The 13,117-nt window shown below is 42.5% G+C and overlaps 1 protein-coding gene across 4 annotated transcripts in view; it reads left to right on the top strand.

Annotated features, from left to right (window-relative positions):
- The window catches only part of Atp13a4 (ATPase 13A4), a 136,209-nt gene that overhangs the window by 58,139 nt on the left and 64,953 nt on the right, over positions 1 to 13,117 (top strand). For 3 of the 4 annotated variants that reach the window (XR_009586933.1, XM_060370168.1, XM_060370170.1), the window contains exon 3: positions 11,361 to 11,507. Coding sequence is in view for 3 of the 4 variants with exons in the window: in XM_060370168.1 (XP_060226151.1) it covers positions 11,361 to 11,507 (147 nt within the window). In the remaining variant the exon portion in view is untranslated. Of the gene's footprint in view, positions 1 to 11,298; positions 11,508 to 13,117 lie in introns of all 4 variants that reach the window. The other variant, XM_060370169.1, reaches the window with a different exon arrangement.

Raw genomic sequence — 13,117 nt, 5'->3', positions numbered from 1 at the left:
GAAAAAATTGCATAAGTCAGAACTCCCGTCTATCACTTCACTTGTTCTTTGGGAGAGGAACAGAGACCAGGATACGTGATCTATGGTTCAGCCATAGATGTATTAAGATGGGAAAAAAAATCCAGACTTAGTCAAGTGTTAGAAGTGGACAGCTTGACTGGGAGATGTGTTTTCTGGGCCACTGGGTGAAAAAGTAAGTATTTATGAAAGAATGCCATTTGGAGATCTTTTTCTATGATCGGTTAGGATGAACCCAGAGCCTTGCATGTGGTCAGCTATATTCTGGCATTGTGTTACATGCCTAGCTCAGGATCCTCTTATTAGCACATTATTCCATGTGTATTAAGAATCTGTGAAACTATGATCCTGCAGCATGAAAAGAGTTGAACTCCCCACTACACCAAACTAGTTCCCAGATGGCAACTTTCTTGCTGTAGAAAAAGCAGAATCTCAGAAGTAGAGGAGCCCTATGTCTTTCAAATTACAGCTCTTTTGGACTCTTGGCTGTCCATCCCCGCCCTACCCCATGCTGCTGGAAGATTTATGGAACAGATGGAAATAAGAGGAAATAGGCAAGGAAAGCAGGAAAATGAAGGGGACTAAGAGGGAGCAGGTTAAAAGAAAACAAAGAGGAGGAAGAGCACTGCTGAGAAGAAAATGAAAAGAGGTGTCGGAGTCCAGGCAGATGTGGGAATTGCTATCAAAAGCCAAACTTCTAGTCCTAGCGCCTTAATTTAGTTTACAGGTTTTCAGAGCGTTGACTACTCCATCTGTAAAACGGGTCTAGTGACTAGTCAAGTGTTTAGTGCTTCTTGAGCTGATGTGAGGTGATTGGTTACGTACGTGAAAAACATTTACAGACTGTGAACTAGATCATCAAAGGCCAGTGAGGTGTGTGTGTGTGCTTGTGTGTGTTGCAAAAGCTTTCTACACAAGAGAGCTTGCTATTTGCAAGGTGCATCTGCAAATATCTCATCCGGATATTGTACTTTCTTCATCTCCCACAGGCCTAGCATGCCTGTGCAGGAGTAAATGCTTGAGATTAGGAGCCTAGAAACCTTCCTTTCCCCCAGCCAGGTTGTGTCTTTCTCTCTCTCCTTTAATTTTAAAGTTGTGTTTGCAAATCGACATACAATGGAGTCACCATTCCCTGGTAGTTCTGGAAGCTAGGCCCATCACGGAGTCCCCTTCCTTCACCCGTGAGAATCTATCAGGCCCCTGCCACTACCCCTCCAGAACTAATCAAAGAAGCTTTAACTCCCTACAATCTTGCCTTTCCCATCTTGATTCAAACTTTAATTTTTAATTACCTGCTCTTATGTGTCATTTAAAATGGATTCGCTATGCCAGAGACTCTCCAAATAAATGAGCTTCTAAATTGGTCTTTATGTAATTAGACAAGAACTCAATTATTTCCAACGTTCTAACTATCTGAGACTTAGAGAAAAATATGCTTTCAGCATCAATAGTTTAAAAGTCTACTGCTAGGTTATTGCATTAAAATGACAACTTCAAAGATTTTGCTTGAATTATTTTGCAATAGTCAGAATCTAGCAAGTTCCCATTAGGAGGACAGAGTGACTCCTACCCAAAACTGCATTGTGTATCTGTTCTTCATCTTATTAAAAAATAAACAACAGAGTTTGGTATTTATCATCAATCTCAAGCTGGTAAGAATACAGTGTATTATTACAGATACTGATTAACCCAGTCATATCTCTACATTTAAAGCCATGATGTGCTTGCTGGAAATCCTCAGTATTCAGCTTATTTTCAGTTCTTTTTCTTATTAAGCAGTACTAAGCATGAGATTTTTATCTTTTTTTCCAAGAGATGAGTGTAATTACAATCTTATTTCATAAATTTTAAAATGCATTTGATTCATCATTCATCTATTTGTGAATTTTAACCCATTTCTGTAGTGTTGCTTCATTTCTATGCTAATAACATGATTTACATTCATTGGTGCTCTGAATTAAATGCTCCTGGTGATTTCCATATCTTTGTTATAATTACAGACACACTTTCCCCTTTATTGTCATTGCATGTCACATATCGTCAAAACCCCCTCATCTGCAGAGGAGAGAGCTTTGTGGTATTTAGATATGAGGCCTAAATCAAGGCACTTCATTTTGATGTCCCAATGAAAGGTGGTACAGTTAGAGGCTTTACTGACAATCTTAGAAGTGCTGCAAAGCAGCCATGCAAAGGCCACCCTGAAGGCTCGGGTTCAGCAGGGGAGTCTCTAAGGAGTGCTTGTGTTTCCTGGTCCCTCCTCTCTTCTGCCCTTCCTCCTGTGCCTCTCTCAGAGCCCACACTTCCCACAACAGCACAATACTTTGTCTCTGCTGTCACACGTGAAGCTTCTCTAATAACTATTCGCTCATCTGTTTGTTCAACCTTTCATGTGATCATTCAGAAAGTATCTACCAAACACCAACTGGGTATCAGACCTAGACTGTGATCAAAACAGATGAAATTACTGTCCTTACTTAAGGGAGAGTCTAGTGAGACTCTCCTTCCTTTTTAGAGAGAATAGAAAGTGGTATTCTATCCCCCTTACTGACACATCCTCATTTTTCAGTCCCCTACCACAGTCTTCATTATGTCTTTATTGATTCATTCTCTGCTCCAGTTCTGGAGGGAATTATCATGTCTTCTCAGTCTCTGTTTTTATTTCTGGCTGTCATGCTGGTTTGTAATCTGCCTTGTATTAATATCCTATGCACTTTCCTGTTTGTGAAGAATCCCATTGTGGTTGCTTTAATTGTCCTAACAACCAGGGAAACGGTTATTATTATCTGCACTTTAGAGATGAGGCACCAATAGCCCTTCTCTCCATTTTCTTTCCTGCACAAACTCTGTGAGCATCAGTTGATATGAGCCACAGGCCTACCTCATGGGCTAGTGTTTGCTTAAGGGGAGAATATATTGACAATTAAAGACGTGGTGCGTGGAGTGCATCAGATTACCCAAATGAATATCAAACTACTGAGAAGGTTAATTATGAAAGATTTGTGGTCACAGCAGGATTATCTAATAGAGACGTAACCAAGTCAAAACCAAGAAGGGATTTTCTGAGGTTCAAAATGTAAGTTAAAAAGTGATTGTGGGCTGGGCAGTGGAGGCACACACCTTTAATCGCAGCACTCGGGAAGTAGAGGCAGGTGGATCTCTGTGAGTTCGAGGCCATCCTGGTCTACAGAGTGAGTTACAGGACACCCAGGGCTACACAGACAAATCCCAACTTAAAAAAAAAAGTGATTGCGGCTAATGGGTCAGGCACATGGAGAGTGGTTCAGGTAGAGGAGCCCATGTCAGCAAAGAACTTGAAGCTCAGCCTTCCAACTCTGAGCCCTGCATTATTCTTTCATCTTTCTGATGACCACCATGTTCTCATCTTTTCTCTCCTTTTGTTGGATTATAAGCTTTATGATGACAGTGGTCAGGGCTGACTTTTCATCCTTTATAAGGACCTGTGGCATACGGTCACAGCAGGTGACTGGTATTCATTTTTTTATATTAAGTAAATGGAATTGAATTGATAATAATTACGGTTTCCGCTAGTATCTTGATTCAAGATGCTAAAGTGAGGCGCTGCATGTGAAGGCAGGAGGGTACAGTATTGGGGTTCTCCTGGGTGTGCATTCTCTCTCCTGAGGTCTAGCACCCATTTCATTATGCCTCCAGCCTGAAATAGAGCTGGCTTCTGAGGAATGACTGAATGTTGACTTACTCTTTGGCACACAGGGCCATTGATATCGTAATTTAATAGCATGGGAAGTGTGTACAGCAGGCTTGGTTTCTGGGGAGGCCTTTCCTCCTGGCTTTGAGGTTATCTCCTCACCTAGCCATTTCTGATTTCTTACACTTCCGCTTTCTCTGCCTTATCACATCTGACTTGATCCCTATTGGAGTAGGGTGTCATCTGTGACCTCCGCTCACCTTAGTCACCTTCTCAAGGTTCCATCTTCATTTAAACTGGAAGTTAGGGTTACAGAATGCGATTTTGGGGTGTGTGTGTGTGAGAGAGAGTATGTGTGTGAGAGAGAGTGTGTGTGTGTGAGAGGGAGAAAGAGAGAGAAAGACACACACACACACACACACACAGAGAGAGAGAGAGAGAGAGAGAGAGAGAGAGAGAGAGATTCCATAGCATAAAGATACTTAATCCTTCTCTATTGCCTTTCCAAGAAAGGTAGGCCTTCGCAGGACCCCATCCTTGTGCAGATTAAAGGAGCTGATATGTGTGTGAAATGTTAGGAAGGAGACTGATGGCAGCAGTCATTCCAGGGTCAGGGGTTAACTCTTATTACCAGCAGCTCCAGAGACTGTAGGGAATTAACCAGCTTAACCACTACTCACTGCTTGCTCAGAAAACAACAAACAAACCAAAACTCTCACTCAGAACTACAAAGAGAGGCTGAACTGTTCTGGATCTTCCTTCTCCTATTCTCCTCTTCCTCTTCCTCCCCCTCCTCTCACCTTCCCCTCCCCCTCCTTCTTCTTTTCTCTGTCTTTCACACAGACCATTGTCAAATAAGTTGATTGCTTTATGCCTCTTCCTTCTTTTTGGTCACTTCGTCTTAGCAGAATGAAGACACTAGCTAGTCTGTGATTTCTCCAATACACAGGACTTTCTCCATAGACTTTTAAACTAAAGCCATCACTGCAGATAATGCCAACTCTTTCAGTCACATCGGGAAGACGAGATGAGTGTATCAAGAACATCCACACAGGTGGGGGTCATCACTCTTTTAGCTTTGAACTGTACTCACCTCTAAGAGAAAAGTCCTCATTTTCTAGCGTCTATTTGGACCTTTGGAATGGATTACTTCTGTTCCTGAGGCAAGCTCAGGAGTATACTTTGTGTGTGGGTACCAAGCACAAAACATAGGACTGGTCTAAGCTTAAGGACCATTATGCTGCTTTTAAACTCCAAGAGTTGAAGTGGTTTTAAGAAAAGAATGGGAACATGATAGCTTCATTTAACTATCAAAGTTAAGCTGGTATTTCCAGGTTCAAAAGGACAAGACTACAGAATTTAAAAAATACTGTTTCTCTCTTTGTCTGCCCTGGTTAAACATAAGTCCTCTGTGTGCTTTCCCTCGGAAAGCTTCTGTTGAGTGGTTTGTAAATCAGCTCTTTTAGATTCAGGGATTGTTGCAAAGATGTAAACCTGTTTGATGAGACTGAGATATCCAAAGTTCAGACCATTCAGATCAGTGGTTCTTAACCTTCCTAATGCTGTGACCCTTTAGTACAGTTCCTCATGTTGTGGTGACCCCCAACCATGAAATAGTTTTTGCTGCTGCTTCTTAACTGAAATTAAGCTTCTTAACCAAATGCTATGAATCACAATGTCAATACCTGTCTTTTCTGATGGTTTTAGGTGACCTACAAGTTGAGAAATGCTGTTCTAGACAATAAGTTTGGTCCAGTCACTTCACAGAGAACTGCAGCTACAGGCAGCTGTGAGGTCCTGTGTGGGTGGTGGGGACTGAACCCAGGTTCTCTGCAAAAGCAGCAAGTTTGTAAGCTTTTATCTGCCAGACTCTTTTGGGCCTATTTTTTAAAATAAACTTATTTATTTTACATCCCAATAATAACACCCTCCCTCCTTTCCTCCTGGTCCCACCTGCCCCCTCTTCCCCTTATGTCCCTCCCCTGCTTCTCAAAAAAGGGGAGTTCCCCCACCAACCCACACCAGTACATCAACTTGCATCAGGACCAAGTGCATCTTCTTCCCCTGTGGTCTAGAGAGGCAGCCCCGCCAAAGGGAAGTGATTAAAAAGGAGGCAACAGAGTCTATGTCAGAGACAGCCCCCTCTCCTCTTATTTGGGGAGTACATGAAGCCTGAGCTGCCCATTGATTACATCTGTGCAGGGGGCCTAGATCCAGGCCATGAATGGTCCTTGATTGGTTCTTGACTCTCTGTAAGCCCCTCTGGGCCCAGGTTAGTTGGCTCTGTTGGCCTTCTTGTGGAGCTCCTGTCCTATCCTTACCCCTATTTTTCTACAGAACTCCATATGCTGTGCCCAATGTTTGGCTGTGAGTCTCAGCATCTATTTCCATCCACTGCTGGGTGGAGCCTCTCAGAGGACAGCTATGCTAGGCTCCTATATGCAAGCATAGCAGAGCATTGTTGTTAATAATGTCAAGGGTTGGCTTTCTCCCATGGGGTGGGTCTCAGGTTGGGCCAGGCATTGGTTGGACATTCCCTCAATCTCTGCTCTGTTTTTATTCCTGCAAATCTTGTAGGCAGAGTAAATTTTGGGTGGAAGTTTTTGTGGGTAGGATGGAGTTCCCCTCCCTCCACCAGGAGTCCTGGAGAGTGAGAGGATGTCCTCTTCAGTCTCTGTAACCCCTGCTACCAGAGTCTCAGCTAGAGTCACCCCCATATCCTTCCCAGAGCCTACCCTGTTGTAGGTCTCCAGCCTGTCACAGAGATGCCCCCCACCCCAGTTTCTCTTCTCTCTGTAAGTCCTCTGTCCTCCTGCTCTTGCTCTCCTTAGGTCTGATCTCCATCTTCATTTCTCTCTCCAGCCTATTTTTTTTTAAAGCAGAAACTTTGTATAGTGGTTATGTTATGCTATGTAACTATATTGGTTATGTTATATAAATATGTTTTTGTTGTAATCCCAAGTGTGAGATGTGGGTAACCATAGGTGATAATAGCCTTGTAAAAGGGCTCGTGATTCTTGTGCAGGGGGTGTGGGTATTACCAGGTGAAAAACACCCTAAGAAGGTATAAATAGGAGGAGAGAGAGAGAGAGAGAGAGAGAGAGAGAGAGAGAGAGAGAGAGATTGCTGCTGCTAGTAGTCCTTGTTGCTGCTTTTGGTATTGGAGTAAGGGAGTGCTGGATTGTCTGATTGCTGGTTTGCTGGTTAGTTGGTTGTTGCTGAAATGATGGATTGCTAGATTGCCCGATTGCTGGTTTGTTGGTTTACTGGCTTGGTGATTCATTCTGCATTTGCTGCTGCTGCTGGATTGCTGGTTTGCTGGACTGCTGGATATCCTGACGATGAAGAATGGAATCGCCCCAAGGGAAGTCTACATGCCCTGTTGTTACTAACCTTGTTCCTCTCTTGCCAAGGTTTGAGGGGTTGGAAAGGAGGCAGAGGCTTAAGGAACCCTACATAAAGCTAACCATAACCCTACATAAAGCAGGTTTAAAAAAATCAGAGCCTACAGCTTTGTTCTTTGACAATCCCTGTTAAACTGGATACAAGATGACAGTCTGACAAGTTGTGTATTTAGTAAAGTGCACAGCCCTAGAGGGTGAGAGGGGATGCTAAGGAGGTAAGCAGAAGGATCAAACCTCAGTTCTAAACCAACTGTGCCTTTACTCCTTCGTCCGTAAAAATGGGGGGACAAGGTAACTCTCTCCCAGGGTTTTAAGCATTAAATGAAATAATACACACAGAACACAATGTGCCCAAATATAATAAATGCTAAGTGTCTTAATAACTGTTACTAGAAACACAGTTCTTTTTAATGAAGTGTTTTCATTGATTCTTTGAAAATTTCACATAATGCATTTTGATCATATCTGGAAACTATCTCACTCTGACCCTTAACTCTTCTCAGATCCACTCCCCACCTCCCTACCACCTCTTTAATATCCTCTTTCTTTAATTATTATACTACATATATATGAATATGTAAATATGTAAATACAAGCCTGCTGAGTCTATTTAGTGTTGCTGATATGTACATGTATTAGAGTTGACCACTTGGTATTTGCTAACCAGTTAGGGGTGTTCGTTCCTTGAAGATTAATTCTCCCTGTCCCACAACTCATTGATTGCCTGTAGCTCTACACCTGGCAGTGAGGCCCTGTGAGATTTCTCCTATCCATGTTGGTTGGTACGTCAACTGGTGTTGTCATTGTTCAGCTCTCATTGATGCACATGCATTGTTAAGATTTCATAAGTGCGGTTCCCCTGTCCTCCCTAAGAGACAATTTAGTAGTACATGTCCTGGTCCTCTGGCTTTCACAATCTTTCATCCCCCTCTTCCACAATGTGTCCTAAACCTTAGGTGTGGGAGTCTTGTTGAGGATGCTGTGTCTGTTGGAGTCGGCCACTCCACAGACAGTTGCTCTCTGCATTTTGAACCATTGTGGCTTTCTGTAATGGTCTCTGTCAGCTGCAAAGAGGAGCTTCTTTGATGAGAGATGATGGTGGCTTTGCGTTATTTGGGTACCTGCTTTGTGTCTAAAGTTCTTCTTATAGTAAAGCCTGATGAAGTCAAAGACAGAACTATGTAAATACTGATATGTGCCAGGGCGGCTTCTAGAGAACGAAATGTCTACTACATAATACCTAGAACATGCCCATCAGCTCAGTCTACTTATAACACCTAGAACATGCCTGCCAGCTCAGATGTTTAGGTATTCAGCTATCTTCAGTCATTCTTAGGCTTTGAATATTACAATGTGTAAACTAGGTTAGATTTTGTTATTTCTCCCTTTACATGGAGTAATAGCCAATTTCACTGCTGTGGGTTTTTTTTTTTTTTTTTCTGTTTTGGGATTTCTTTTTAATGAGTATGGGTGTTTGGTGTGCCTGTATGTTTGAGAACCACTTGCATACACAGTGCCTGTGGAAGCCAGAAGTTGTTGCATCCCCTGGAACTGGAGTTACAGAGGGTTGTGAGCTGGCATGTGGGTGTTGGTAATTGAACTCAGGTCCTCAGGAAGGGGTTCTTAACCACTGAGCCATTGCTCTACCCCGTCACCTCTTTTTTTTTTTTAAATTAATTCATTGACTTTCAAATTTGTAGTAGGATTGTTTTCTTTCCTTTTTCTTCTTCCTCTTTCTTTTCTATTCTCCTTCCCAATTTCCCCACCTTCTCTTTGTCTATCTCTTTCTCCTTCTAAGGCTCTGGGTTAGGCTTGCTTGGACCACAGACATACATTTGACAAAACTCCTTTCCACTTTCCAAGACAAACGATAAGGTGGATGGCAAAAGGCAGAAGGTTTGAAAAGATCTTGAGTACTCTGATGATTCAGAGGAAAGCTCACACAGAGAAATCAGGATGGTTACCAGGATGTGAACCTTTGAGTTTCACCTTGAAGGATGGTTAGGATCTAGTTATGAGATTACTGAGAAGAGGAAATAGCAGGACAAACTCAGGGGGAGTTTTGTCTTCAGTATAACCAATGGACCAAACCCAGTTACAATTCTGTACCTTTTCCTTGCTACCTCTTTCATAATTTAAATGAGTCAGATATCTTCAGGGCAAGTGTGTGTGTGTGTGTGTGTGTGTGTGTGTGTGTGTGTGTGGTGGTGGTGATAAGGATGAATTTCAGCTCTGACCTACATTCCAAGTCTTTACCTTCCTGCACCACACTTTCATCGTTATCATTCTTAGCACCCCTGAAGTTTATCAGCCACTAAAGTGGGTATATATTTATCTTTCAGATAGCAGTTGCTCTTAGAATCACACCAGTCTCCAAGGGAGTAATGTGGCATTTGTTCACCAAGCCTGTTCTCCCAGGTTCATTCCATGAGTAATACGCTGGTCAACTTTAAAGAGAAATAATTTCTACTGGGGTCATCCTGTGAGTGCTCTTCTTCAATTCTACTTTGCTCAATATCTTAATCTGGTCAGCTGCCTCTATGCATACTTGACGGATGCTGTCAGTGTTCTCCAGCTTTGTACTGTCCTCCTGTAGAGCAGGTCTCAGAATGTAACACCAAGGACCAGCTTATAGTCAGCAAACCTTGTTTCTTTTCTTTTCTAAAATTAATTCATTATTTTTTTCACTCTAAATCCTGATCATTCCCCCCTCCCTTCTCTCCTCCCAGTCCCATCCTCCCTCCCTTTTCCCCCTTTCTCTCCTCCCCTACCCCTCAGAAAAAGGGAGTCTCTCCTTCCACCCACCCCATAACATCAAGTTGCATCAGGACCGAGCACATCCTCTTCTCCTCTGGCCTGGTGAGGAGGCCCCGTCAAGGGAAAGTGATTAAAAAGTGGCAACGGAGTCCATGTCAGAGGCAGCTCCTGTTCCTCTTACTAGGGAATCAACATGAGGACTAAGCTGCTCATCAGCTGCACATGTGTAGAAGGTCTACGTCCAGTTAATGCATGGTCTTTGGTTAATAGTGTCAGGGGCTGGCTCTCTCCCATGGGGTGGGTCTCACTGATTGGACAGTCCCTCACTCTCTGCTCTATCTTTATACCTGCACATCTTGTAGGAAGGATAAATTTTGTGTCAAAGTTTTTATGGGTATGGTGTGAATACTACTGAGCTATTAAAAGCGAGGAAATCATGAAACTTGCAGGCAAATAGATAAAACTAAGAAAGATCATTCTGAGTGATGTAACCCACGTCCAGAAAGACGCATATGGTATGAACTCACTTATAAGCAAATTTTAGCCATATAGGACAGGGTAAACGTACTACAATTCACAGACTCAAAGAAGATAAGTAACAAGGAGGACTTAAGGGAGGATGCTTAAAATCTCACTTCGAAGGTGAAATAGAATAGACAGCAGAAGCAGCTGAAGAGATGGAACAAAGTAGGGGAAGGAGTACAGAGAGAAATGAGATTGGAGATCAGACCTGGGGAGAGCAGGGATAGGAGGACAGAGGGACTGCCGTGAGAAGAGAAACCATGGGCTGGACCATCTCTGTGACAAGCTGGAGATCTAAGACAGGGTAGGCTCTGGGAGGACATGAGAGTGACTCTAGCTGAGACTCCTAGTAGCAGGAATCATGGAGAATGAAGAGGACACCCTCTAAGTAGACAGGACTGCTAGTGCGGGGAGGAGAAAACCTTGTTTCTTCCAGGTGATGAAATATGAGCATGGAGAAACTTCCAGCATCACTGTTTCAGAACATAAAAATAACATAAAAAATAGTTTCCTTTTGTTTTCTCCAAGAAGGAGTGTGTCAGTGAGAGCTCAGGGAAAGGTGAATTTTGAGTTAAGCCTTGAAACATGAGGGCAATTCCGTTTATTAGATTTCCTCACTCTCAGAGGGACATACAGTCCCTTGAAATACAAGGGGCTTGTTTCTTTCCCTGTGAGATTGCCCACTAGACTATCAGGTTATGGAGTAAGCTTGTTCTTGTCTGAGAGTGTGCCTCCTGCTCCATAGCTTTGGTCTTTGTGTTAGTGACTCACGTTTCTGTCTAGATTCCTTAAGAAATGACAACAAATCTTTGTCTCTCAAGATCCAAAGACATTGTATGCCACCTTTCAGTGATATATATATATATATTTCTGTCGAGAATGTTCATTAGCTTCTTAACTCACAACATTATATGAAATGATGTTTTTCAGGATGAATTTTAGCCTGATGATCTTCTCTTAACTTCCTGGGGGTTTTGATGTCTATTCCCCAGGATGAATTCAAAATTTATTCTTGGAAAAAGGTAATATGGATCTCCCTGTCAGCACTGAGCAGCACGTCTGGTCTCACTCCTGACCACCCTCTCATTACAGATGAGGAATATATCATAAACAGAGCCATAAGAAAGCCAGATCTAAAGGTAAGCAAACTCACAGTCTCTGAGATGCCAGAGAATTAAAAACATCATTTATTTCATGTGTGTGGGTGTTTGCTTGCATGTAGGTGAGTCTTGTGTGTGCTGGTAGAATACAGAAGTGGGGGTTGAGCCTCTTGCTATAGATAGGTATGAACAGAAATCACGTCTTCTGCAGAAAGTACTCAGTACATGTTACTCTCAAAGCATCATTCCTATCTATAAGGTAAGGCTAGTCTTACAGTGAAGGTAACCTCTGGGGACTATCCTAAGGGATTTGTGTAGTTTTGCAAAAGACCTTAGTTTGAATCCTAGTATTCAAGTGTGTTTGGGTTACTCCCTTTTGCCTAGTTAAGTGCAAATGGCTTGGGCTCTGACTGCTTGACATTCATATTAAAAACACATTTTTATGAGCCAGAATGCTTCCTTTTACAGCTAAATACGTGCAGATAGCTGTTTAAATCAGCTTTTGAAAATAAGGCTGGATTTTAAAGTGAAAATAGTCAGTTGCTGAGCAGCTCTCTATTGTCAATTGTCATCACCCAGCTGTTTTGAACTGCCAACATAAACATACAGAAGATGCCAGTCTCCCCCAGGGAGCAATGCCTCATCTGTGAGGTAGCTCTTCAGCTGAGAATAAGGCTTCCCAGGTCAGCCTTGGACACAGCTTCAGGGTTTTACTTCCCTGAAATTTTAGTACCTTTAATAGTCTATAAGGAAAATGAAGAAACTTCCAAATAAACAGTAAGAACAGACGTTCTAAAATGGAAAGTTTTAATATCTGGTCTCAATGTGCTTATCGCTTCAGTATATAGGGAGCCTGCTAGCTACTGTCGTCTTGGATCTTAAGTTTCTCTTTTATACAATGAAAGTCATAAACCTCTCTCTGCCTGTGTGTCAAGGCTGTTAAGGAATACCATACATAAGAGTCAAAGAGTAAGGTGATTTGCATAGTATAACAAGCAATATTCATAATGAAGTCGGAAACTTTCATTAACGTCAGAGTGTAAGGTACAGCCATGATGACATTGCTGACTAAGAAAAAGAGCCCCAACATGATAGTCGTGTATGGTCTTCTTCAAAAACCTGAGGAAGGTTTTCAAACACTGATGAAGAGGAGACCCTAGGGTTGCATGCAAAAAGGAAGACATTCTTATATGTTCCAAGAAATAAAGAACAAGAAAGCAAGGGGCTAACTATTTCCATTACTGAGCAGAAACATGAGAAACACCCACAGAAACACCCACAGCAGATGCTGGATGTCCTAGCTTCTTCTGGGGTGAAGTTCTAGAAAACTGGCAAGTAGGTAAACTCACCTGCAAATGATATGCTTACTGCCCTTTGCCAGCTTCTAGAAATTCTGAGGGGGATGAAGGAGACAGGGTCCAGGCGGACACGTTTCCTGGTGGGACTGTCTCAAAGATGCTTCAAAAAGGCCTATCATGGGCTTCTACCTTATCACAGAAATTGTCAGAACATAGCGGACCATTCCATTCCATGGCTGGAGGTCAAACGTACCAGTGACTTCTGCACTTTGTCTTGCTGTAGGCTTGGCTTTTGGATATTATGTCTTCGGTTTCTCAATCTGTGGTTTGATGAGAAGCCAGTGTGGAGGC

The sequence above is a fragment of the Meriones unguiculatus genome, chromosome 17 (genome assembly GCF_030254825.1).
Source record: "Meriones unguiculatus strain TT.TT164.6M chromosome 17, Bangor_MerUng_6.1, whole genome shotgun sequence".
NCBI lineage: Eukaryota > Metazoa > Chordata > Mammalia > Rodentia > Muridae > Meriones > Meriones unguiculatus.
Note: the sequence above shows the minus strand (reverse complement) of the source record. Positions and strands in the feature narration are given on the sequence as shown.